The following is a 25,102-nucleotide window of genomic DNA, read 5'->3' on the forward strand; positions in this document are numbered from 1 at the left end:
TGAGCCCTAACTCCGAAACCCCAAGACAAGCCAAGCCTTGAAACTCCGGGATACTGCTGTATAAACTCCAATCTCCTGCACGTCACCCAATGGCAGCCTCGCCTTGACCCGGTGATAAGGCCAGTTGATACTTGGACCCGCAAGGCTGTGGACTCCAGACTCCCTTTTTACTAATCCATAGTATTTATTATAGTCACATATTATGATCGTATGCCCTGAAATGGTGTTTTATACAACACATCCAACCCATACTCTGTTGCATACTACTATGCCATGTAAAAGGGGATATACTCTACGCCACACCCCCTGACCAACCCAGACTGCCACCGCCCACGTACTCACACAGTGGTTATCAGGCATCAATTCTTCCAATCCACCTTCTATTCCATTCCACACCAACCATCATGGCCCCCCAAACCATCCACCACCGCGCAACATCAATCCTAGTAATCGGCGCCGGCGAACTAGGCAGCGCCATCCTCGACTCTCTAACCACCCACCCGCTCTACAGCCCATCAACCACGAAAATCTCCCTAGCCGTCCGCCCATCAACGCTGACCAGCCCTACCCCAGAGAAACAGGCCCACCAGCACACCTATCGCGAGAAAGGCGTCCATCTCGTGCCCGCCGATCTCGAAGCATGGTCCGAAGACGATCTCGCCCGGATGTTGCGTGACGGACAGTATACTGCGGTCATCCATGCAGGCGGGTTCGGCGTTGGGGCGGGGACTATGTTGAAATTGACTCGAGCGGTGTTGAGTGCTGCTGCTGCCAACACCAACACCAACACTACCAACGGTACCGACACTGCCGACACCAACAACCCAGGAAGTGTCGGAAACTCAGGAAGTGTCGAGTACTACGTCCCCTGGCAATTCGGGGCCGACTACGACGCCATCACCCGCGCCGGCGGACAGGGCATGTTCAGCGAACAGATCGATGTGCGGGACCTGCTGAGGTCCCAGCAGAGAGTGGACTGGGTGATTGTCAGTTGTGGCATTTTTATGAGTTTTTTGTTTCAAGAGTTTTGGGGGGTTATGCAGTGCGAACGAAGTGAGCATGATCAAAAACGACGTGAGCATGGTCAAACACAAAGTGAGCATGAGCAAAAACAGAGTGAGCATCAGCAAAAGCAGAGTGAGCATCAACGCGAACAAAGTGAGCACCACCACGAAGGGAATGCTACCCAGAACCAGAACCAAGACCAATCTCAAGACAAGATCATCACAATAACAGCCCTAAACTCCTGGTCTGATTGGATCACCACAACCACAGCAACAGATATCGCAAAATGTACCGCCGAACTCCTCTACTGTCCAGACACACCCGTCAACCAACCCGTCTACATCGCCGGCGACACCTTGACATACAGCGAGTTCGCGGATGCGATTGAACGAGCCGTGGCCGATACCGATACCGATACCACAACTTCAACTTCACGCAAGTCCAATTCCAGTCACCACTCCAAACATACGCCACTTCTAGTTCGCAACGTCTGGCCCCTCGAGTATCTGCGTGAAGAAAGTCGACGGGATCCAGACAACCAGTTGAAACGGTACCGGGTCGTCTTCGCGGAGGGGAGGGGATTGAGTTGGCCCAAGGAGCAGACGTGGAGCTGGAAAAGGGGTATGAAGATGGAAGGCGTGGAGGAGTGGGTGAAGAAGAATTGGAACTGGAACTGGGGAGGACTGTGAAAACAAATAGTACAGTACAGTGGCATGGAAGGGGAAGGCACCAAAGGTGGAAAAAATGAGACTGAACCTGATGTCTACCTGGAGTGTATAGTATATATAGGTGGTTATAGGATAGTATATATCCAAGGAGGGCTCTCGTAGCAAGTATATTTCTTGAAGGTTATTGGATATGGTGTACTTGTTAACTATACTATTAGAGAGATAGTTTCAATAGAGCTGGTGGGCGTCAAGATAGAAAGGGATAGGTAGTGTATTAGTCGTTGATGAACGTCAGGATTAGATCATCTTATACTCTCTTTTGTCGGGGTGGACGACAAGAGTATAGACTCTAATAGTCTTGTTTACGAAGATGGGCGATAAGAGTATATCGCTGAATATACTCTTTAGCGGAGGTGGGCGACAAGACTATATTATCTAACACCCTCTTTCGCGCGGGTGAATAGCAGGAGTATATAATATAAGGCCTTTGTTCACTAAGATGAGCGACAAGACTATATCGTCTTACACCCTTGTTCGTGACAGCAGACGACAGACGTATATGATCTTATACCCTTATTCATAACGATGAGCGACCAGAGTATATTATCACACACCCTCGTTCGCGAAGGCAGATGACAGACGTATATGATCTTATACCTTTGTTCACTAAGATAGGCGACAAGGCCATATCGTTGATTGAACAGCCTCGTTTACAGGGGTATACGCCGCATACCCATCGCGATAGCATATTTTCATCCTACGATATCACAGATGCACGCTCCATGACCATAAGTCACCTAAAAGACCACCAAGTACATAATGAAGTGAATGTGAAACTGGAGTGAAGAGAGGAAGACTTGTCCTAAACTAAGCTAAAGAGCAGCCCAACAGGCTCTCCGCCACCGCCGCCAACCACCAGCCAAAAGACAGCAAGACCCTCTCCCAGCTCGTCTACGCCGCCACGCCGCCACGCCGCTGGTGGCTCTCACCAGAAGAGAGCTAAATGCCTCTCTCCTGGTTGGCCTCAGCGGTGTCCGACGACGTACTGTAGTACGTCGTGACGGGCGATGGCAGGCGTGGCAGCGCCTCCTCCTCGGTGCCGTAAACCCAGGCTGGCAGAGCCCGGGAGGTCGGGGAGTCGCTGACGAAAACGTCCTCCAGAGGGTTGGCGGAGAGGAAGAAAGGGGCAGGCGCACGAGACACAATCACGGTGCCGGTGGGAGAATTGTTGCCGCTATAAGCCACAGACGAAGCCAAAGACGAAGACGAAGAACCACCACCAATGGACGACGAGAGCTCGTACGAGGCCGCGTTCAGATCTTCCTGGCTGGGTCCGGCCGGGTTCATTGCCAGAGGATTGATGAAGACGCCGTAACGTTTCATTGCCTGTGAAGCTGTGCGGACGAGACTTCTTCGAGGGGTCGTGATGGGTGTGGTGTTGGCTGTCCGTCTCTTTCGTACGGTAAGCACTCCTTCTCCGTCGACTGGGCCGTTGATTGGACTGTCTGGGCCGAGGACACCGGTTTTGGTGGGGTCAAGGCTTGCGAATTGTCTCTTGATGTTGTCGATGTATGCTTGGTCGAACCAGTCGGCTTTTCTGGCCAGCTCGTCTGCTCGCTTTCGCTCTCTGCGACGGCTTCTCAACCAGTATCCGAGCGCGGCAAGGATGACCACGAAGATGAACGCGGTTGGGATGATGATTGATAGAAGTTTGATCATTCGAGCTTTGGCTTTGTGCGCTGCAGCTGCAGATTTGGTCGGGCTTGGAGGAGGAGAAATGGTGGAAGAACCAGTAGCTGGAGTAGTCTTGGTAGTAGTCGGAGCAGGTTTGGTAGTAGTCAGAGCGGTCTCCATGGTAGTCGGGGTAGTCTTGGTAGTTGCAGTTGAAGAGACAGTGAAAGATGTGACCGCAGTGACCGATTTAGTAGGTTCACTCGAGACCGATGCTCCTGGAGTCCAGGCAGATGAAGAAGACGAAACCGGAAGAGAAGTAGGTGCCGTAGCAGTGACCGATTTGATAGATTCACTCGAGACCGATGCTCCTGGAGTCCAGGTAGATGAAGCAGACGAGACCAGAAGAGCAGTGGTTGCCGTGGCAGTGACCAAAGAAGTGTCTGATTCAATGGTAGTAGTCAGGTCGACAGACAAGATTGAGCTGAACGAGTCCGTGATAGGAGGCCCGGTCATGGAAAGGACACTCCATGGCGGCTCCGCAGGAGTGTTGATACCAGTCAACGCATGGGTAGGCCAGGCTGACTCCACAGCGACGCTGTCGGTCTTGACTTGAGTTGTGAAGCTGGCACTGGGAGGCGGAGGGGCGAGAGTCGGAGCGAAAGGGGAGACGAGGCTTGCAAAGGTCAAGAGATTGGTGAGCGCCATCGTTTCTGCCAATGATACAAGACTTTGATTCGAAGAGAAGGTGAAGAGGGAAGGTGACTGTTGAAGGTTTCCAACTGCGGTGTGTCGATCTGTATCCGCCACTACCGTCTCTTCTCGAGATCGACAGCCTGTATCGACCTTGCGCTTTTGTGTGTTCGCTTGCTTGTCGAGGAGAAGGTGACACGCTCTGGTGAAGACTTGAACGGATGACAGAGGAGATGGAGGAGTTGGTGAAGAAGTGAAAGGTTGACGGTCTCAACTTCGAATGCTATTCAAAGTGGTCAGTAACTTGGAGAGAAAAAGAGGCGAGTTGACATTGAGAGCAGACTGTGAAGTAGAAACTCGACAACTCGTCGATCTCTCATCTCTGGCAGCTGGTTTCAAGAAGGGAGGAAGTAGTACATACTTTGAAACGCCAGACGGCCTTGTAAGTTCCCTCGAGTGTACTGGGAACGAAATCTTGGACTTTCCTTGACTAAAAGAGGGAGAAGAAGAGATCATCAACGGTGAGGAAAGTATTGAATGGAGTACAATAGATACGGCACGGGAGCTGAGACTGCACGTCGACACATGTCGGTGCACCTGATCAGTGATGTCGACAATGAAGCACATGTCGGAGGCGCGAGGCGTGATCTGGACCTCGAATTGCGGAGAATGAAGTGTCGTCTATTGGGAGCGTACTTTTGTGGTTCAGGGGTGATTAAGTGCACATGAGTATCGGGACATGGAGCCCTGCAAACCAGACAAAGGGCAATTGTTCGTGTATCACCCATTTTCCTTGCTGCCGGATATTAACGACAGTCGATAGGGCCAGCCTCTCTAGAGAGTCACGATCAAAACACATACTGCCAATCTGTTAGAGTACTGTGCAATGACATGTTGCGAGATACTCACAGGAATAAACAAGTAAGGGACCTGTCTCTCATACTCCTCCCATGCCTTTCCGTACCGTTCGCGACAGCGCTGAATATCACGACGTGCTCGATGTATAATCATGCAGCCGAAAAAGGCCGGATAGAACCAAGGAAACGGTGATCTGAAGCCGGTAACTGCTGCCCAGGACACGGCAAAGAAAAGGTCGCAAGTATAGTGGATTTTCCGGGCATAGCCATCTGATCATAAGTCAATATGAGAACCAACCCAAATATACAAGACAACACTTACACCACCCGTCGGCCAGAATTGTGCCCCCATTTTCGGCTCTGATGATCTTGGGATTCTTGACCGTCTGCCAGGGAAGCTGAGGAAATGCTTTGCGAGTAATGAGGCCTCCATTTTCTTGTGCTCGGAATCGATTCTTTTGGCTGTTCGTTGTATCCCATACCCAGTAAACAAACAGGTAGGCCACGTACAAGGCGGCCAAAGCGTACTTGTTCCAAACGTATGTGCTGGGGGCATGGTTGGCCAGATAGATGGTGCAATGACAGTATGTGAGAGGCACGCCAGCCAAGTTCCAGAAAATGAGCATGAAGCCCCATTTTTCATGGTACATGTCCCAAGTAGGAGTAATACATTCTTCTGCCTTGCTGCAGGCGTTGGCGTACAGGAAATGTGCCATCAGGAGGAAGCCCACTTCTCCAGAAACATAGCCATTATTCTCATATTGACGGGCAGCCGTTCCCAGGGTGGTAAGAAAGAGGATGTACCACGGCAGACGAACTTCGAAGAACATCTTGAAGTCGAGGATCCCAAACATTCGTGGGTTGAGTTCAGCCCCCATGAAGAAATCGTAGAGGAAACTCCCGGTCATGCGATGTTGCTTGCCACGATATATGGCCGAAGCATAGGCGACAATAGACACGAGGTAGCCGGAAATGATGGCCACGGACATGATGGGCCCGAACTCGTCGATGATTTGGTAGAGCTTGAACAAGCCCGAGAAGTGTAGACCCAGAGCCACAACAATGGTCGAGTACCAAGACCACAGCCCAGAGCAATAGTAATCCAGTCGACGTCCATTCTCATGGGGCAAGGGCTTTCCCTTTGTCCAGATCCCGGGCATCAGGCAATAGCATGCAGCCTCGAAAAGGAAGAAGGTCCAGTACATGGCCCAGGCCTTTGCCGATGGCCATGCACCATAGTAGATCATTCGCCCGAGCCCCCAGAAGAACTCTCCTAGAGACTCACCATCCCTGGGCATGGGCAGCTGGCCATCGTAGTATGTGGCACCAATCCACATGTAATACATGAGGGTTGGGAATCCGATCATCATTGCTGTGACTCCCCATGGGCCTCCAAATTCATAGTGGCCAGATGTGTCGATTCTGGGGTCAGCCATTTTCGCAGGAGCAACAGTTTGTCCATTAACTGGCTTGTTGGCATTTCCGTTCAGATGTGTCTTTACATGTCCATTGGCATAGCCATTCACATGTCCGTTGGCATGTCCATTTGCATGTCCATTTGCGTGTTCCTGCGTTTTGCCGTTGACAGCGCGACTTGATCTCCGCCTGGCTCTCCGCCTGCTACTCTTACTTGGACTGTTGCCCACGGCGATGGTATCTTCTGGACCCGTAGAAGCGTCTTGTGCATCAGAATCGTCTGTGGTAACGACTGACTTTCGTGCTCGTGGCTTACGGTAAGCACCGGGCGTCTCGACATAGTCGGGGTGGACTGTTTTCCTGTGGTTCTGGTGAGCTTTAGGTGAGATCGGAGGTGGACAGAAGATCATTACCTGGGCGTCTTGCCCGCTTGAGTGCGAGTGACAGTCATTCTGGAAGGAGTGTGTCTATAACAATAGGATAAAACAAGAGACGGCCGTCCTAACGCGACATGCTTTTTGAGGTCACCAGAAAGAAAAGAGTGGCGCAAGTCGGATGAGATGCAGAATTTCCCAGGCGCAAAACGCGATCCCTGTGTTTACCAAATTAATGAGTGGAGACTCACGGCAGATGAACAGGAACAGACAAAGTACGGAGGGAGTGGTACGATGTACGCACTGTCCACTCACTGCACACCAACCCACGTGCCCCTGAATGACAGCCTTCCAGAGTACAGTACTATGGTATAGACACAGAAACCAGACGCATAATTAATCGGGCATCCTTGACGTAGGTCAGCCATGAAATCAAGCCAGCCATATTCATATGCTGTGGTCTCGATCTAGCCCTTCGTTCTGGGCAGCTGTGCCCTGCTACCACCTAGGTAGTATTCTATCGGTATATACAAGTTTCATTGGATCGTAACGTTCAACCGCCATGGGCCATCAGGCTCCCCGTCTGTTGTTCGTGGACATCAAGGTGATCTTCTTCTTCTTCCCTTTCTTTGACTGTCCACCACCCATCCGAGGCTGTTGCGAGCTGCTTCCACCATTGAGACTGGCTTCCACCATGGCAACGGCATCGTCGTCTTCAAGCAAGTCTTTCTCCCACCCCTGAAGCCAGCCATCATCTTGTGAAGCAGGCTCTGGCGCCGCTAGGAGGGTTGGAGAAACAGGCGTCACTACGGTTGTGCCCCAGACAGTTCTCGCGGCATCGGGGCTTGTTCCAGGACTCGCCAGAGGCGCATACGAAGAATGATTTCGGCTATTGCCCCACGGAGGCGTTGTTGCAAGCGCCGACTCCCCAGGCGAAGAACCGTGCGTGTCAACCAGCGGCCGGAAGTCTGCCTCGCTGAAGGGTTTGGGCACCGAGCTTGCCCTTCGCCTCCTTGCTGAAGCCCATCGCTTTTCGTCTTCTTCCTTCTCTGCGCGGATCCTATCCCTCTCTTCACGCGCCTCCTTCTCAGTCTTTCTCTTCCGTCGTCTTGTGATATCATCTTGGAACTGTTCCAGAACCGTGGGACTGATAATATCCGTCCAGTCACATTCCAGGAAGCTGACTTCGTATCCGTACGGCAGATGTGCCATATACTTGGCCCGTTTGCGCAAGTCATCATCTACGATATGTCCAGTAGAGATGTGTTCCACGCGGGGAAGTATCGTCGAGGGGAAAGCGGAAAAGTCACCAAAAGCAGTCTTGAGGATCCGTATATCCAGTGGTGAAAGGAAGAAATTGGGCAGGGCGTGATAGAAATAGAAAGGATGCGATGGCGGACGGCTGCTTCCTGTCCCGGACTTCGTCGCCAAAGGTGTGGATTGGGCGGGACTGACTCCGTGTTGGAGAGACAGAGTCTGCATCGCTGCAGTCAAAGTCGACGGTCCTTTCTCGCTGTCACTCTCCTCAGACTTTGGATTCTCGAGACTGGTTGTGGTTGTGGCTGCCGATGGCGCAGACGGTGGATTGCCGATGCCGGTCAACTTCTGTTTGGCATCCTCGATTGAAAGCACCGCTTTCTGGGTCCAGGTGACGTCGTCGCCGAACATCAATTCATCCTCCTTTTCCTGTTTCTCGATATCAAGGATTTCCTGGTTATATTGAGCTGTCATGTAGCCTTCACCACCTTTCATAAAGCGAGCATATTCCATCATCTCCGCGACATGGAACCAAGGAATATCATTTGAGCGACCATATCCATCTGCGGTGTCGCGAGGCAACGCCAGTGTTGTACCTGGCTCACGCATCAGCAGCTTGAGAAGCACATCGCCTCCTTCTCTTAGCATGCTGGCGTCATTGCCGCTAATCCACCTCACGGGTCTCGCCTCGGACATGTATATGCTGTCTTCACAGATTGGACATTTCTTCCATCTTGCTCTTTTCTCGGGCATCGGATTTGCATCGTCGGCGGAGTGCATGTAGCGTATCAGACATGGCAAGCAGAAGATATGGCCGCATCTGGCCATGCGAGGGGCAACCGGTGTGGACAGGCATATCGGACAGCTTGCAGCTTGAGTTTCCGCAGACGCCAGAACCTGTAGAACTGCGTCCCAACTGACGTACACATCCGCATCCGTGGTCTGAGCATGGTATTCTCGATCTGGACGTACAATGAAGCGGTAATTGGCATGGACGTAGCGAGCTTTATCCACGGCATGATAGCCGGAGCCAAGGCCCCATGTAGGATTCCGTCTTTGTTGTCGATGATTGAAATGATGCTGATAATGTTGTTGAGGGCGGGGAGGCAGGCTGATATTCATAAGATGGGTGATTGAGGTTTGACCCTTGCGGCTGTTGATCGACCTCATGGCGGCAGTTTCAGCAATTGCATCGTCATCCACCAGCCGCGGTTTTCTCTGTCCTTTATGATGCTTCCGGAGAGGTTGACTGCCACGCGCTTGGGAGGTATGACGCGTTGTAGCGCCAGAGCCAAAACTGCCCGAACTATTGCTTCGCTTGGAGAAGGTCTCGGCACCGGAGGAGGAGGGTGTTTGAGTGTAGTTCGACGAATTGGAGGGAGCTGGTAACTTGGTTGAGGCAGGACTCGAGGTGGCGCCGGATGACATCGCTGCGGGATGGGGTGTCTCCTCAGGTCGGCAACGAAGCAGACGAGAGTCCTCGACAAATAATGGAGCAAGATTGACTTTGAAGAGACGGATCAGGGGAACACATATACCGCAATCGCCGCAGCGAAGGGGTATAGAAGGAAGAGATGTGAAAGGGGAATGGATGGAGGGGAAGGTAGTTCAGTTGTATGTAGGTACGTAGTAGGAGTCAGTCATACACCTCGACACCCATCGCCGTCTGTGGCCATCGAGGGGCGCCAGATTAGATAAGCGGGTTTCCACTAACTCCAGACCAAGTCCGTTAACCGGACTAGCGCCATTAAAGCCCGTGCGACTGCGACTGCCAGCTGCCCACGCACTGACTAAACCGATTGACTGACTGACTGACTGACTGACTGACTGTGCAACGTGCGACCTCAACTTCCACACTCACGACTGTCCAGGTCGTCCTGCGGTCTTCATCTGCTTACCTCTCCACTCTTCGTCGCATATTCCGATCTGTGTCGTGAGATAGGCCGACAAGACAAGCGTAGATCTGGTCGATCTGCTTCATTCCAGGAGCTTCGAAAGTCGACACAACTACCACTTCCCCTGGGCGAAGCCGTTTCCGACACCAATATCACCTTATTCTTCACCTGTAGCACCCGTTTGACCTGAACATGGCCAGCCCGAGTTTGTCGGAATAGGGCAGCATCGAGAGAAAGAGAAGGCCATACTGTTCGCGACGCGCACAAGTCTGACACAATGTCCTGGCGAAGAAAATCATAACGCGATCATACAAACATGCAACAAAATCACCACCCATATGGGCAACACCACCCTCTGCCCGTGCAGCCTCCTCAGAGACGGCATGATGGTTCATATGCTCCTGTTCTGCCTCCTATGAGACCTCTCCCGGGGTATCAGCAGTTCTACCCGCAGCAGATGGGGCCTATGATCCCTCAGTATCCTCAACAATACGCCCCCAACTGGTATGGCTATCCGCAACACCCTATGCATCCTATGCATGCGAATCGAGCGCCATATTATCCTCAGCATCCGATCCCTGCCCATCAATATGGTCCGCCTCATACACCTTTGATGGTATCGCCACAGCAGCACACCCAGGCTTCTCCTCGGCCTCTACACATCCCAGGCGCAATTCCCGCACAACAGCCGCCGAGTTCTGCGTCGACTGCGTCCGCCACAATGGTGCAGGCGCCCCCCTCTCCACCTCTTAGTACTACAAGCACAGTGAACACAAGAAAGACACCTGTCTCGCCCTCAATATCACCCGCACCAGAAAGAATCCAAAGTCCTCTTGTTGAGACACCGCGGGAGCCATTCCATCCACCGGTAAGTATCAGTGACAGCGACAACGACGCATGCAAAATGATATACTGATATGTGAAGGTCCCATGGCTGTCTTTTGAAGATGGAGCTTTCCCTCCGCGGGCACCCCGCCAGAAACGACGCATCCTTCGTTCAATGCTTGCCACAGAACCGGTTGTCTATCCTGCCGTTGAGCGACCGTCTGAAGATGCTCTTGACCAGGAGATATCACAAGCAGCACCTGTCGCTGAAGAGAAGGGTGCTGAACCAGTCGAACAGGCAACTACACAATCCTCAACACCGTTGCCATCAGATGTACCCTCTGATGCTGCCTCCACCCAGCCCACCACTCCCTTGTCCGCCGTCCCTGCTTCATCAAGCACTTCTCAACAGACGCCTACCCAACCCAAAGTACGACCAGTAGCTCCTGTGCTACCAGCAGTGCCAATTCTTCCTCCTAGTCCTTCAGCAGCACGCCGAACACACCGTGATTCTACTGTTTCAACCCAATCCAAGACATCACAGCCGGTACAAGCGTCCGCAGAGCAAACCCAGCTCCAGACTACCACTAGTGGAACAAGCGACACCAAATCAGTTGCTGAACAAACTGATCCAAATGTCGCGCGACCTCCAGCACCGAAGTCCTGGGCAAACCTCTTCCGCTCTAATGAACCGCAGACTGTGTCAGCGAACACGACTACTTCTAACCCAGCCTCCTCTGTCTCTGGAGCAGGAAAGATTGAAGCTCTCTCTGATGTGCTCAACGACATTAACTCTGTTGCTGACGCACCGAGCAAGATCTCCTTCTTGAAACCCCGTGGCCTGGTGAACACTGGAAACATGTGTTACATGAACTCTGTAAGCATGAGCCCATTGAATCTGCATTATTCTAGCTAATGATGGTCCACTAGGTGCTGCAACTTCTTGTTTTCTGCATGCCTTTCTATGACTTCCTGGCAAAAGTGGCCCAGCGAGCCACACATGCCTTTAAAAGTGATACGCCTTTGATTGATGCCATGATCTTGTTTATTCAAGAATACCCCGTCATCTGCTCGGCCCCTTCTGTCGAGCAACTGCGGTTGCGATTGAAAGCCGAAGATTACGAAAACTATGGGGACTCATTCATTCCTGAATATGTTTACGCCGCCATCAAGGATCTCCCGCGGTTCCGGGAAATGCGCCGGGGCCATCAACAGGACGCCCAGGAATTTCTTGGGTTCTTGTTGGAAGAATTGCACGAGGAATGTGCTCGTGTCATGAGGTCCACCACCTCGTCAAGCTCTGGCAGAACAACTCCCGCCGGCAGTGTCTCGAATGCCTCGGAGCATGCTGAGGGCGACAGCGGTTGGATGGAGGTGGGACACAAGCAGAAGCCTGCCATCACCCGGTCATCTGGGGCTACCTCAAGCGATTCGCCAGTGCTCAATATCTTCGGGGGCAAACTTCGATCCGAGCTCAAGGTCTCTGGCAACAAGATGTCGGTCACACTGGAGCCCTACTCCCCTTTGCAGCTAGATATCGGTTCACCTCAAGTGCACAACATCATTGATGCTCTCAAGGGACTGACTCGTCCCGAAACCATGCAAGGAGACTTCTACACACCAAGGGGACAAAAGGCGACTGCGACGAAACAGATCTTCATCGAAACCCTTCCTCCAGTATTGATTCTCCATCTCAAGCGATTCCACTACGACAACACCACAAAACGCGTGGAGAAGATTTGGAAGAAGATTGGGTATCCCCTTGAGCTGGAAATTCCCCGGGAAGTGTTCCCTACGCAAGCCCGGAACAAATTCATTGCTCATGGTGGATTGCCCAAATACAAGCTGACCGGGGTGATCTATCATCATGGTAAGAACGCTAATGGCGGGCATTACACTGTTGATATTCGTCGTCAAGATGGCCGCGAGTGGATCCGCATGGATGACACGTTGCTGCGACGTATTCGCGCCGAGGATGTTGCTGAGGGTGGCAGTGAGGAAGATCCGAAAGTTCTTGCCGCAGCTTTGGAACGACATGACGCTGGTGGTAATCGGTTCGAACAGATCGAAGGAGACGAAGAGGATGAGGAGGCTGCGGACAAGGTCTGGAGTCAAGTTAACGGTCATTCGAGGACCAAGTCGACCATGAGTGCCGTGGTTAATGGTGCTGGCACGCCCGCCAAAGACTCGTCTGGGAAGCAAACTCCGAACCCGAGATATGCCGTCAAGGACAACAAGGTTGCTTATCTGTTGTTCTACGAACGCATCTCGAATTGAGGAGGGTTGTCACAGTCTTGGTGGAAACGTTCCACACTCGCCACAGGGAGCCTTGTTACGATTCCAAAAGCAACAAAGAAAAGATGTTCAAGATTCGAACCGATTGCTCCGTGGCACGTTTCTTGAGAGGAAGATCCCGGTTTTTTTTGTAGATAAGATCCCATCGTGGCCCCAGCAGATGAGAAGAAGTCCAAGTCCAAATACAAAATCACAAAATGATTCATCAGATTGAAAATGATGTACGGGTTGCAGTGGGTTGAGACGAGTGATCGACTCAACGCTAGAAGTGAAGTAGGCATTGTGATGATGTAGGTCTTGTTAGGGTAGGGGGTAACGAGGCTGAAATGATCGCCTAGATCCGCCGGCCGGAGTCGGAGTCGGAGTTGTAGTCCTGCGTCAGCCAGCCTTCAAGTTGTGAACCACTGCACATCCGCATTACCCACGGGTCGGGCTACTACGTAGGTAGGGTAGGAAACAGTATTGCTCGGTGTCTATGGAACGAAGAGTGAAATTGAAATAGAGAGGGCAAATGCGAGTGCGAGTGCGAGACAGACGCGAGCCTTGTCAGGCAGCCAGGCATATTAGTACACCGACTGAAGACAACCGCGGTGGGTGACAGAACTACGCGAACACCAAATTCTGTCTGACCGTACTATAGCGACACTTCTAAGGCCAGTTTCTTAAGGATAATACGACCAGTCTCTCTTCTATTCCTCTCCTATTCTCTATATTCTTCTTCTACTTCTACTATATTCGATAATATAGCTATTTAGACTTACACGCTTCTACTAAATATAATTTTACTAAAAGAAAATACGTATACGTAGAGTAAGAGCTGAGAGATTTGTCGCTATCACCAAAAAATAGACTGACTGTTCGCATAATTATGTCAGGGGGGTGCAACATATATCAAGCTCACAACGATAGATTATAACTTTCCCTGCTACTATACCATGGATTACCTAACCTAGTACCTAGTAACTACTAGGTATCTTTTGAGATAGATATCATCGTAGACAAAACACAGCAAGATTCAGAACTGTCCAACACACATACAGACATTTCGTTATAGATTCCCTGCCTCGTTTCTTTTTTCGGCTTTCAGCTTTCGCTTTGCTTAGTCCCTTTCTCACATATGAGTTTCCACGAGTTCATCATCAACATCATCATCACCAATGCTGTGGTTCGAATGCTCCAAAGTAGTATAGAAAATAGACCATCCAGGCCGAGACCAAGAACAGGCGATCTGTGAGGATCCGTCTTTTTCTCCCGTACCTGTACCTCCTGATTTGCGTGGTCCCTTGCTGGCTGCGACTGCGACTGCTTCCCTGGCTCTTGCTTCTCTGCTTGCACTGAGCTGCTCGCCGGCTGACCACTCTGAATATTTCGTGGAGGCTTATCCGGTGGATCGCTTCGTAAAATCGGTGGTCGAGGCGCCGTCGTCTGCGACAGGGTTCTTCAACTCGAGGATGGCACTCAGCTTCAACTTCAACTTCAACTTTGCCATTCCGGGATCATTTTTATTAAATATTATATGGGTACTTTTGTTGTGGGGCCAAACAGACATGGAAACTCAAGAGGAAAGGTCGAAGGGGATATGCGCGCACAAGATCCTGGAAACGCTCTGCTTGTATGTGCTTGACAGAATCTCGGTCTGTAGGATTCGAAGCGAACTGATACTGATACTGATACTGAAGCAACACGGATGAGGTGATCGCAACAACTCAACTTACTCTTCTCCTTTTCCTTCTTCTTCTTCTTCTTCTTCTTCTTCGTCGCCGCCGTCGCCGTTGGCGTTTGGTGCATCAATGTTGGAGTCCTCACTCGCACTCTCTCCATTGACACCGTTGCCGTTACCATTCACTCCCTCACCGGCCGAGTCGTTGTTGATGGCTGGCGTTTCGGTCGCGTCGGCTGTTTGCTCGACGGTGCTGAAGCCGACAGTGGCCGACCCGGTGCCGTTCGCATGCTGTCTCCCTCGACTGGTGCTGAGGTCTCGTGCATCCGGGATGCTGCGCTCTTCGATGTGCCACTGCTGGATGGCTCGGATGATGTCCACAGCAAGTTGGCCGTTGCGCTGCAAGGCGGAGGCCCAATGTGACGGAATCTTGTCGCTTGTGGTCAACTGGCGAGCGACGGACGACACCATCATCTCGCGCATCTCGTTGTCCTCGTCGGTCTCGGCGTAGATGTATTGCACGCGACGAAGGCCAGGATAGGTGGAGGTCTTGTGGTACCAGTCTCTGACAAGGCCGACAATGTCGAGGCCGAGTTTCTGGATTTGAAGCCGTTGCGTCAACGTGTAAAGTTCGAGGAGTGGGCCAACGTCTTTCTCCGACTTTGGTTCACGGATGGACTGGGAATAAAGCCATCCTACGAGCAGTTCGAAAGGAGAGTCGTCTTCGTCAGGAAGACCATATGATTTGTTTCCGCGAGATTTCTTCTCCTCGTTCTTGTCGTCGGCATAGAAGATGGATGCGAAGAAAGGCGAGTGGTAGCACAGGAGCCTTTCGTGGATCGTCCAGCGCGTCGAATCCGATCCGACGTAGATGTCTACGAGAGACGACGTGAGAAGCCTAGAGCCTGTTAGTTGGCTGTTCCACTGCACTGCACCAGGGCCCTTTCGGCTCGACGTACTCATGAAGCTTCTTCTCCTTTTGCGGCTTGTTTTGAGCGTTCTCGGTAGCCATTTTTAGATAAGAGGCTGTAGGGTCGGCGCAATGAAGTTGTGAGAGGCCTTGTAGAGTCGGCGCAAAGATCTACCAGAGGGGAGATCAACTTCGACACAGAATTGGCGGAAGAGAGCTCTTTCAGTTCGGCGCACTTGAGGATACAGCGACCTTTCTTTTTTTCGGTTGGGCGCAACGGAATTGACGTTCAACCAACGTCCAGCGCAGAGAAGGCTAGCGGGAGGCACGGCAGATCCGGTCTTGTTCGATTCGATCCAGGTTCAGCAACAGCGAGACTCTGGAATCTGGTGACGAAGGGGCTCTTTTTGTAGGTAACTTGGGAAGAAAAAGAGAACAAGGGGAACTCAATTACTTGTGTAACAAACTAAAAAGACAAAAATCAAGAGACGACGTCAAGGCAAGGAGAGACAGAGAGACAGACGGACAGACAGCTCACCATTGCAGGGCGGGGGGAGGCTGGCATGTCAAGTCCAGAGTCTCATCATCACGAACCCTTGTCCCTGGTCTTGTCAGTCTCGTTCAAGTTGGGAACGAGAACGAAAATGACATGACGACGTCAGAGGTCAAGCCACAGTTCTTCATAGTACTAGTAGTATTTAGTCGATGGGTCTCTCCTGTGGGAGTGAGTTGGGTGGAATGGTATTCGGCGAATTATGGTTCCTCTCCCCTGGTCGCTATGATGTCTATCACGAGGACGGTCGCTGCAGTGGCTGGTTGGGACTCGTTGTTCAGGGATGTAAGGATGGAGAATGAGACAAGGGTGAGAATAAGTAGTAATGTGGAGAAGGCTTTGGAGGAGTTGAATCGGAGGTGAGTGGGAGAAAAGAGAGAAATGGAGAATTCGAGTGGATGAGAAGTGAGAAGCGAGAGAAAACCGGTTTGTGGCTGATGGAAAATTCACCCGGCGATCGTGTCACGTGGCAGGCAGAGGCGCAGGCAGAGATGGAGATGGAGATGGAGATGGAGATGGAGATGAAGACGGTTAATTCTCTCTTACGTGGTGAAAGGAGACTTTTAGGAGACAACACTCTGTCGACACTGTTGTAGTATTTCGGGAGATTGACGATAAGGCTTCCGTCAGGCTTGATCGAACCTGGGGGTGCATCTGCAAAGGAGGATGCGCATTTGGAGTGCGTTGGAGGGGGTATATCCAGCCTATTCACCGAACGAGGACATTGACAGAGTCAGATGGAGACATCCTCTACCACAGGTCTTGAGGTGGCAGATTTGTACCCATCCAGCCCGTGGGAGCAAGAGAGAGCAACCAACACTGGTTCATCCGGCTATCTTGCGAGATCCATTCACTTCTTACCTTTCCCCTTCCCCTTGGTCTTCTCAGCCTCCTCCTTCGCAAAGCCTCCCTTGACCAAAACCTCCCTCGCGACCGAATTGATACACCGGAAGCGATCCGGGCCCAGCTTGACACCGCCATACCACCGCGTCACAACGACCAGCACATTCCACACATCCATCAACTGCATCAGATGCAACAGCCTCCCACCGGCGGCCGACTCGCCATCATCATCACAATCCTGGATCGTAGTCGTCGTGGTCGTCGCCGTCGTATTTCCCTTTGAACTGGTTACCTGAATCCTCCACGCCGTGATATTATGTGTAGCAGTGGCGACCTTTTTATTCGTAGCCATCAGATGCGAAATCGAGTCCATCGCCTCAGCCAGCGACGAGACCGGACACGCGCGCGCGACAAACGTCGACTTGTTGACCGTCAGGGGCTCGGACAGGATCCAAGCCGGCGGAGGCACGTGGGAAGACGCTGTTGCAGCAGGGGAATCAGAATCCAGAGTAAAGTCGGACAGGGACTCAGATAGGTCATGAAGATTAGATCCATCATGACGCTGGCTGGGCGAGGAGGCGGACCTGTTCGTAACATCTTGGCTGTAATCTTGAGCCGGGCCATAGTGATGCTGACGCTGATGCTGTTGCTGATGGTCCCTGTGCTGTTGCTGCACCAGAGGACCGGCTTCTTCCACCAGGTCGAACAGACACACTTGACCGGGCGCCCACACTCGGGCGAGCACGTCCCGTAAGATATTCACTGCCGCTTCTCCCTCGCCTCGTCCACTGCCTCCGGTCGACTGCGTTCCGACGATCGCAGGAGGTACATCGGGATACTCGCGGGGGAAGGTGACGAGGAAGGAGAATGGTAGGTCGGGCAGGCGGAGGACTGCGGCGGTTTCGCTGGGGGTGTCGTGTTCAAGCACGAGCGTGTCCGGTTCGTAGATCGAGTTGAGGGCTTCGAGCTCGTCAGCTAGAGCCGCGTTGGAACTTACAGCGCCATCATCCGAAGGCATGGGTTGGCTGTCATGGTGTGAAGAGAAAAGGGAGATTTAGTTGTCAAGCCGGACTCGGTTAACTTGCCGCCGTTAAACCCGGCCAAGGTATCCAGCATGAAGGCAGAAGAAGACGAAGACACAAGAGAAGAGACTCCTCCATATCATCAATCATATTTACATTCACTCTATCTCATTCATCGCTGCATACTTCATTAAGTTTATCCTCATGGGAATAGCTATTATGTGTTCAGAATTCCTACATACCATCCATCATCCATCCATCACCTGATCGGACTTTGGGCCGGCCCGGATTGCGCGATCGCGCAAACGGGAGGCAAATCGTCTTGGACGTTATCTTTGCTTTATTCTGTCGAGGATCCTATTGTTTCTGCCGCTGTGTTGTTGGTCTGGCATCGTGAGAAGATATCTATTATCTAAAGCTGTTATATCCTAGGCTATCTTACTGGATCTCCGCTGCCAAGCTCTCCATTTCCCGCTGATTCCCGGTTCCGCTCCTCCGTCAGATCTTTCTTCAATCCTCGGCGGAGATCCGCCTGGCCACAGATCCTCTGGCCTTCAAACTCCGAGGCTTGTTCTTTCCGAGCAAGCTAAGCTCCGCTTGGATATCGCCCCTTCGCGCGATCTATCCTGCAATGGGTGATGCAGGAGAGACTCCCTCGATATCGAGGATTGCCATCATTGGAGGCGGGCCTGTTGGCGTCTCCTGCGCAAAGTATGTCCTTGTCCTCCAACCCCTCGGATCGCTTTATGATTGAGAGGTTCGCGCCTAAGTCAGAGCAAATGTGATTGACATGGTGCAGATATCTGCTGGCAGAGAAAGTCTTCGACACAATCGACATCTACGAGCAACGTGATGGAGTGGGTGGGATCTGGAATCTGTCCGATCCGACTCGGTCGAGAAAGATCCCCTTGCCACAACTCGATCCGTTCTACGGCTCTAAAGGCGATCACTCAGAAGACGAGACTCTGGAGTTTGAATCGCCTCTCTACGACTACCTGGAGACAAACATCCCCAAACAACTAATGGCATTCTCGGACAAGCCCTTTCCCGAGGAAGACCCCCTGTTTCCGGGCCACCCCGCGGTCCTTAGGTATTTGAACGACTATGCCGACGAAGTACGCCACTTGATCCACTTCCACACGGCCGTCCGCGATGTCACGTTGAATACCGACAACAAGTCCAGCAGCCAAGAGAAATGGTCTCTGCTGGCTGAGGATCTGCGCACGAAGCAAACGATATCTCGAGAATACGACGCCATCATCGTCGCGAACGGACACTACACCGTGCCGTACGTGCCGGACATCAAAGGCCTGACGGACTGGAACGCCACTTATCCCGACCGAATTCTGCACTCGAAAGCATACCGCAAACCAGAGGACTTTAGAAACAAGAAAGTGATTGTGATCGGCAACTCTGCGTCAGGACTAGACATTGCCACACAAATCGGAAAGTACTGCAAAAAGCCGGTCTTGTTGTCCGCCCGCTCAGTGTCGGCGTTTGGGACACTCCCGCCAGCAGAATGGCGCGACGACGTCGACGAGCTGGTGGAGTTCCTGCCCAAGGAATCTGGCGACCGAGCTCTCCGGTTCAAAAGCGGCCGAATCGAGAAAGATGTTGACGCGGTCGTTTTCGCCACGGGGTATTTCTACTCGTATCCCTTCCTGTCGGCGGTGTCTCCTGAGGTCGTCACCGACGGACTCCGCACGCGAGACGTATACCAGCATCTCTTTGACATCGACCACCCGACTCTCGCGTTTCCCGTCATCAATCTCAAGGTCATCCCGTTCCCGCTGTCGCAGAACCAAGCTGCAGTGGTTGCGCGGGTGTGGAGTGGTCGCATGGACCTGCCTTCCTCTGCGGAAATGCGACAGTGGGAGCGCGACACTGCTGAGCAGAAAGGGGATGGGAGATATTTCCATGTCAAAAAGTTTCCGGAGGATGCAGCGCAGATCAATGAGCTTTACAGTTGGGCGGAACTGGCTAGGAAAAAGGAAGGCCTGGAGAACGATGGGGTGGGGAAACGAGGGACAAGGTGGGATGAGAGGCTGGTGTGGATGAGGTCGAGATTTCCGGACATCAAGGCCGCTTTCCTGCGAAGGGGAGAGGATAGAATCAAGGTCAGGACGCCGGAGGAGTTGGGCTTTGATTTTGAGGCGTGGAGGAGCAAGGCCGAGGATAAGGACTTGGAGGTGTTTCGGCAGGCGAGGTGTTATGACTGAGACTGATATGGATAATTCAGGATACATAGAACAAGCCTAGAGCGTGATGAGACAAGAGTCGGAAGAGGTAACGGTGGTTCGATGCGATGCTACCGTCAGATGAAAGCCAGCAGAAGTGCATCCGTTGTCTCACATGACTGCAGATGAAGAGACCATGCATTGCACTGAAGCCTTGCGACACCCTTAGCTTGGGGTATTGAGAGGTAGATGCTGGTATTTTCGTTCATTATGCTTGTGGCGTGACTTGTTATCCTAGCGGTGGAGAGCAAGGCTGACGGGGCTGAACGAGGCTGAGGCACAACTGATACGGTGCTCGGCTAAGTTGCCCCTTCAGCCTCGTCTGGCCTCGTCTCCAACTCAGCCATCAACAACGATTGCAACACTCTCTACGTTCAACCGATCTACTTCCTCGAACCGCCGCACCGCACAACCCTCCTTCCTCCGTCCACCATGATCACCGGACCGACTATGAAGTTCGCCCCTCCCCGTTCCTTGATTGCCAGAATATGAAGAATCCTGGACGCAAGAACTCAGACACTATAGAATACAAACCATCCAAGCGCAAGAAGTCCGCAGACAGCCCTGTGGAGTATTCAACTCGCTGGCCCGACTGGGAAGAGCAGAAACAACTAGGCAAAAAGTTTCGTGAAGTTGGCGAAGGCAATTGGCCGGCTGCAGATATCTTGGAGGAAAGACAATCCGGCAAGAAGAAGGAATATCTGGTTTCCTGGGAACCACATCCAAAGACCAAGGAAATCTGGGAACCAACTTGGGTATAGATCTGGCAGCAACTGTTTGCCTGTATGCTCACTGACGTTTAATATAGGTGCCTTCTGCTAATGTCAACGAGGCACTCTTAGACTCGTGGAAGAATAAGAACAAAAGCAGAACGCGGCACTCACCACCCGATAGACAAGGTAGCCGGTTTTCGAATGGGCAGTCGGTGAGTGGGGTGGCAAGACGACCGCGACAAACACGCACAGTCCAAGATTCCAGTGAAATCGGGTCTCAGGCCGCTGTCAGACCAACTACAAGAGCGTCCTCGTCCAGCGGATTGACGAACGGCTCGCGCACCCCGAGACAGCTGGGGGCTTCAAGACACTCCTCTGTGACTCCCACAACTCTACGCTCATCATCCCCTGTTGAAATAGCAGAGACACAGCACGAGGTGTCGGAGCCGGTGTCTATATCAATAAGCATCCCTGCCGCCCACATCAACAAAGCCGACTACGAGTCAATCCACAGCTCCCAGATATACTCGGAGGGCGGCTTGATAAACTCTTCGCCGCCATCACAGAGTCAGAGTCAGAGTCAGATCCTAGCCCTCAATTATTCTTCTCAGCCAGCGCTGAGACACACTCCTTCGAAACGAAAACATCCTGTTCTCCCTGATTCATCGTACGACCTGGCTTCTGGTCAAGACCTCGATACTACGTCGTCCAAACCTACACATCGATTAAGTGACGCAAGAAGTAGACGCGCCACGCGATCTACTGACAGAGAAAATCAACCGTTATCGCCACCTAGAGCCGTGCTCTTCACAGATCAGTCGCCGCGGACGACTGCACTGGCATCAAAGCCGCCAGAGCCTCTCAACCAGGAAATAGTCATCTTGGACGATTCTCCCGCATCGAGCAGATTTTCAAGTCCCCAGTACGTGCCTAGTACTGAGCAGCATTCCGACCAACCACGAGAAGCTAGTGAGCAGCTGAATTCGAATCAGCGCCGTCAAGTCCTTTCTATCGCCGAACTGACTGGCGAAGCACCTTCGCAGCCTCGGGCGTCGCCTCCTTCGGATACGTCCCCCCAGCAGGACGGTAGCTCCTCTACGCCTTGGGAGTTCAAGACACAGGCACTTACTCAGCACATTTCGGGTCTCTCCTCGCTCGAGGTAGCGTCGCAAAGTTCCAACGGTAAGAGACATCTATTCGAAGGGTTTCGATCACCCGTCCGGTCAATAACTCCTCAACGCCATCCTGAAGCAAACATGGCTGCTGATATACCGTCACCTGGATCCTACAATCCTCGCCCGATTGCTGCGTCTCCAAAGGCGTCGGAGTTGTTAACCCGAATGCCGACAGGAGGACTATTGGCTGGAGAGGCAGGAGTCGGGGACAAGGAAACTCAGGGTGTAACTTCTTCGGCCAACAGGATGGATCTCTCTGCAGATCCCATCAGCATCTCATCAACTGATGCTCGACAGGATGCGTCGCAGGATGGTGCATTTGTGCCACAAGCTCCAACTTATGATCTGCCGTTCCCAAGTGCACTCCCCATCCAGAAGTCCATCGAAGAGGAACCACATTATTTCCACGACGAACAGTCGTCGAACGAATCGAAAGCGAGCTCGAGTCAACAGTCCGTAGATAATGAACGGGACGTTGACCAAGTTGATGGATTGGTTCAGCCGAGCCATCCCATCCTTGGACCCGCAGAGTATGCTCTTGCTTTACCTGCCGAAGGGAAGGTCCAGTCTACCTATCTCGACACCATCAATGCCAAACGAAAGGCCATATTGAAATTTATCAACCGGCACGAATCGATCGGCTCGTCGAACGGATCTCCCAACCGGACCCATGAAAGAAACGAGATGGTTGAGCTGATTCAACGACTGCACGACACAACCACGCATCTTGATCTGGGGCTGCCTGGGTTTGGCGCTCAGTATTCCACCCAATCCGAACATCACGCCGCATATGCGAACTATGCAGGCTCCAAATTTTCCTTCCTTGGACATCTAGTCGATATGCTTAAGCGTGTGGAATGCTCCATCATAGTCATGGCTCGAGCAGGCCCGATCCAAGACCTTCTCGAACAGTATTTGACATTGAAACATATCAATGTGAGACGGCAAGACCGGATGGCGGCGTCGAAATCACCCACGCCCGACAGACCTAGCACGGAATTCCAAGTCCATCTTGTCAGCACCATGTCAACGCATCAAGTTTCATTCTCTCCCAAACCGATCTTGATGATTGCGTTTGACGCATCTTTCGACTCACAAGATCCTCAGGTGATGCGCATCCGAAGCCACTTTGCGCCCAAGCCTCCCACTCCCATGCCAGTGATCCATCTATTGATTTCCAACTCGTCAGAGCACGTCGACCGTTGTCTGCCGAAAAGCTTGCCGTCTCCAATGAGGTTGAAGGCACTTGTTCGTGCGACGTATCAGGCCCGGCCGAATCTCGGAGGCAAACCAACCTACGTCCCGGATGTGTCAGACGAACCCGAAGGAAGACCCATGGATTTCTCAGACCTCCAACGGGCTCTCCGGAAAAGTCCCGAAAGAAAGCTCATCATGCTGGCCTCGATCGTGGCAAGGGCCTCTTTGGCGCAGAACTTCGATGACAATTGGAATTTGGGCTCGTTGCCTGAACTGCAGCTGACCGAGATAGATGATGCACCGCCAAAAGGCAGTGGTACCACCACGGTGTCTGAAACGCCGAAAGAGCCTCTTCCTCGCTCTAGAACTCCTGTCTCGCGCGCGGATACGCCGTCGGGCCGGAAGCGGTTGTTGGAGGTCGACTCGGTGCTTCCTCCACTGGTCAAGCGGCAACGTATGACGCCATTGCGGGACGCGCTGGAAGCTGGTCACGCCCCTGGTGATGCAAGTAGTCAACTAGCACAACTTGAAGAGCTACTCAACAAGTTGCAGGCTGATCTTGTCACCGAGAAAGAAGGCCGAAAGAAAGCCGAGGCAGAACGAAATCATGTCCAAGAACAGTTGGACCAATGGAAAAAGGACCATGCAGCTTTGCAACGAAGATATGAAAAACGAATGACGAAATGCCATGATCTAGAAAGTGGGAACAAGAAACTTCTGAAGACGATTGAGAATAACAAAGCCCGGCAAGAGAGGGTCGCCGAAGACAACAGCAATCTGAAGAAGAAGGTGGCGGAACTCCGAGGCGAACTGACAAGCGTGCGTGATGAAATCAAAGCCGGAGGAGGAGATGCTGCGGCTCTGGAGGCTGCAAGAGAAGAGGCGCGGACTCTGCTGGCCAAGAACACCCACCTCGAGAAATCACTTGAGAACACACGCAAGGATTTCGAGTTCACGCGGGCCCAGTATCAAGATGCATCGAACAAAGCCGCAGAGTTCGCAACCCAGGTGAGGGAGCTAGAAGAGAAGGTGACGCATTTGACCAAAGAGGCTGGCGACGAGAAACGCCGTCTCAAGGAAGCCAATTTCGAGGCCAGCATCAAGCGACATCTGGCCAAGATCTCGGAGTTGGAGCTCGAACGCAAGTCAAAGGACACACTGCTGCGCAAGCTCGAAGAAGAGAATCGTGCCTTGAAGCGGAATCGAGGCGTCCAGACGCGTGGGTCGAGCGTGCAACCTCCAGGCAGTCCAGGGCTTGATGGCCATGTAGGGAGAGGACCACGGAGTCGACCGAGTAGCCCGGCCCCAGGATTGTTTGCTAGCGGAGGACATCACTCTGGTGGATCCAACCGGGGCAGTCTGTTGCGGCATGAGCGATGATTGTTTGACTGGGCGTGGTGAGCGGGAGGTGGTTTTTTAGGCGACAAGGCGCAACAGAGTGGGAGAACATTGTCTACGGACGTAATGATGATGTGCAGATTGAGTCAATTTCGGGCACGGCACAAGACCCAAGGAACGGGCACGGTAGACTGGTGTTAGGGAACTTTTAACAGTTGCAGGCTGTCATGTCTGCTGGTGATATTCTGATTGAAATAATGTCCGGCTGGCTCTGGCTGCTTTCTTCCGTGGTGATGAAAACGTGTTATGTGCGCTTAATCCCCCTATCACAGTCGATTGCTCGTTCTTGTACAGACTGAGTCTATCTGTATCCTCTCCTCCTTCGCACAGACAGCCACAGGAATGTGAGTGCCGATGATCTGCTGATGATTCGGGATTGGATTGGTTGTTCTCCATCTGTCTCTTCATCAAGTAAACGGTGGTTTCAGGACCAGGTAT

General features: G+C 52.3%; 9 protein-coding genes across 9 annotated transcripts; 4 read left to right on the top strand and 5 right to left on the bottom strand.

The window, feature by feature from the left end:
- Nucleotides 1–404: 404 nt before the first annotated feature.
- A1O1_01984 (uncharacterized protein) lies at nt 405–1,694 on the top strand (the record flags this gene model as incomplete). Its single annotated transcript, XM_007722896.1, has 1 exon — nt 405–1,694. The coding sequence occupies one exon, from the start codon at nt 405–407 to the stop codon at nt 1,692–1,694; it is 1,290 nt and encodes a 429-aa protein (XP_007721086.1).
- Nucleotides 1,695–2,672: 978 nt separating this feature from the next.
- On the bottom strand, nt 2,673–4,052 carry A1O1_01985 (uncharacterized protein; the record flags this gene model as incomplete). Its single annotated transcript, XM_007722897.1, has 1 exon — nt 2,673–4,052. One exon carries the CDS (start codon nt 4,050–4,052, stop codon nt 2,673–2,675), a length of 1,380 nt encoding a protein of 459 aa, XP_007721087.1.
- An 833-nt stretch (nt 4,053–4,885) lies between these two features.
- Nucleotides 4,886–6,720, bottom strand: A1O1_01986 (uncharacterized protein; the record flags this gene model as incomplete). The annotated part of the gene is made up of 3 exons (XM_007722898.1): nt 4,886–4,897; nt 4,947–5,164; nt 5,217–6,720. 3 exons carry the CDS (start codon nt 6,718–6,720, stop codon nt 4,886–4,888), a joined length of 1,734 nt encoding a protein of 577 aa, XP_007721088.1.
- Nucleotides 6,721–7,254: 534 nt separating this feature from the next.
- A1O1_01987 (uncharacterized protein) lies at nt 7,255–9,369 on the bottom strand (the record flags this gene model as incomplete). Its single annotated transcript, XM_007722899.1, has 1 exon — nt 7,255–9,369. The coding sequence occupies one exon, from the start codon at nt 9,367–9,369 to the stop codon at nt 7,255–7,257; it is 2,115 nt and encodes a 704-aa protein (XP_007721089.1).
- Nucleotides 9,370–10,152: 783 nt separating this feature from the next.
- A1O1_01988 (ubiquitin thiolesterase) lies at nt 10,153–12,938 on the top strand (the record flags this gene model as incomplete). Its single annotated transcript, XM_007722900.1, has 3 exons — nt 10,153–10,704; nt 10,762–11,538; nt 11,592–12,938. The coding sequence occupies 3 exons, from the start codon at nt 10,153–10,155 to the stop codon at nt 12,936–12,938; spliced, it is 2,676 nt and encodes an 891-aa protein (XP_007721090.1).
- A 1,729-nt stretch (nt 12,939–14,667) lies between these two features.
- Nucleotides 14,668–15,628, bottom strand: A1O1_01989 (uncharacterized protein; the record flags this gene model as incomplete). The annotated part of the gene is made up of 2 exons (XM_007722901.1): nt 14,668–15,514; nt 15,576–15,628. 2 exons carry the CDS (start codon nt 15,626–15,628, stop codon nt 14,668–14,670), a joined length of 900 nt encoding a protein of 299 aa, XP_007721091.1.
- Nucleotides 15,629–16,929: 1,301 nt separating this feature from the next.
- Nucleotides 16,930–17,940, bottom strand: A1O1_01990 (uncharacterized protein; the record flags this gene model as incomplete). Its single annotated transcript, XM_007722902.1, has 1 exon — nt 16,930–17,940. One exon carries the CDS (start codon nt 17,938–17,940, stop codon nt 16,930–16,932), a length of 1,011 nt encoding a protein of 336 aa, XP_007721092.1.
- A 635-nt stretch (nt 17,941–18,575) lies between these two features.
- A1O1_01991 (uncharacterized protein) lies at nt 18,576–20,163 on the top strand (the record flags this gene model as incomplete). The annotated part of the gene is made up of 2 exons (XM_007722903.1): nt 18,576–18,655; nt 18,744–20,163. 2 exons carry the CDS (start codon nt 18,576–18,578, stop codon nt 20,161–20,163), a joined length of 1,500 nt encoding a protein of 499 aa, XP_007721093.1.
- Nucleotides 20,164–20,669: 506 nt separating this feature from the next.
- A1O1_01992 (uncharacterized protein) lies at nt 20,670–24,646 on the top strand (the record flags this gene model as incomplete). Its single annotated transcript, XM_007722904.1, has 2 exons — nt 20,670–20,936; nt 20,990–24,646. The coding sequence occupies 2 exons, from the start codon at nt 20,670–20,672 to the stop codon at nt 24,644–24,646; spliced, it is 3,924 nt and encodes a 1,307-aa protein (XP_007721094.1).
- Nucleotides 24,647–25,102: the final 456 nt, after the last annotated feature.

Source organism: Capronia coronata, assembly GCF_000585585.1.
Source record: "Capronia coronata CBS 617.96 chromosome Unknown acBCG-supercont1.2, whole genome shotgun sequence".
NCBI classification, from domain to species: Eukaryota; Fungi; Ascomycota; class Eurotiomycetes; order Chaetothyriales; family Herpotrichiellaceae; genus Capronia; species Capronia coronata.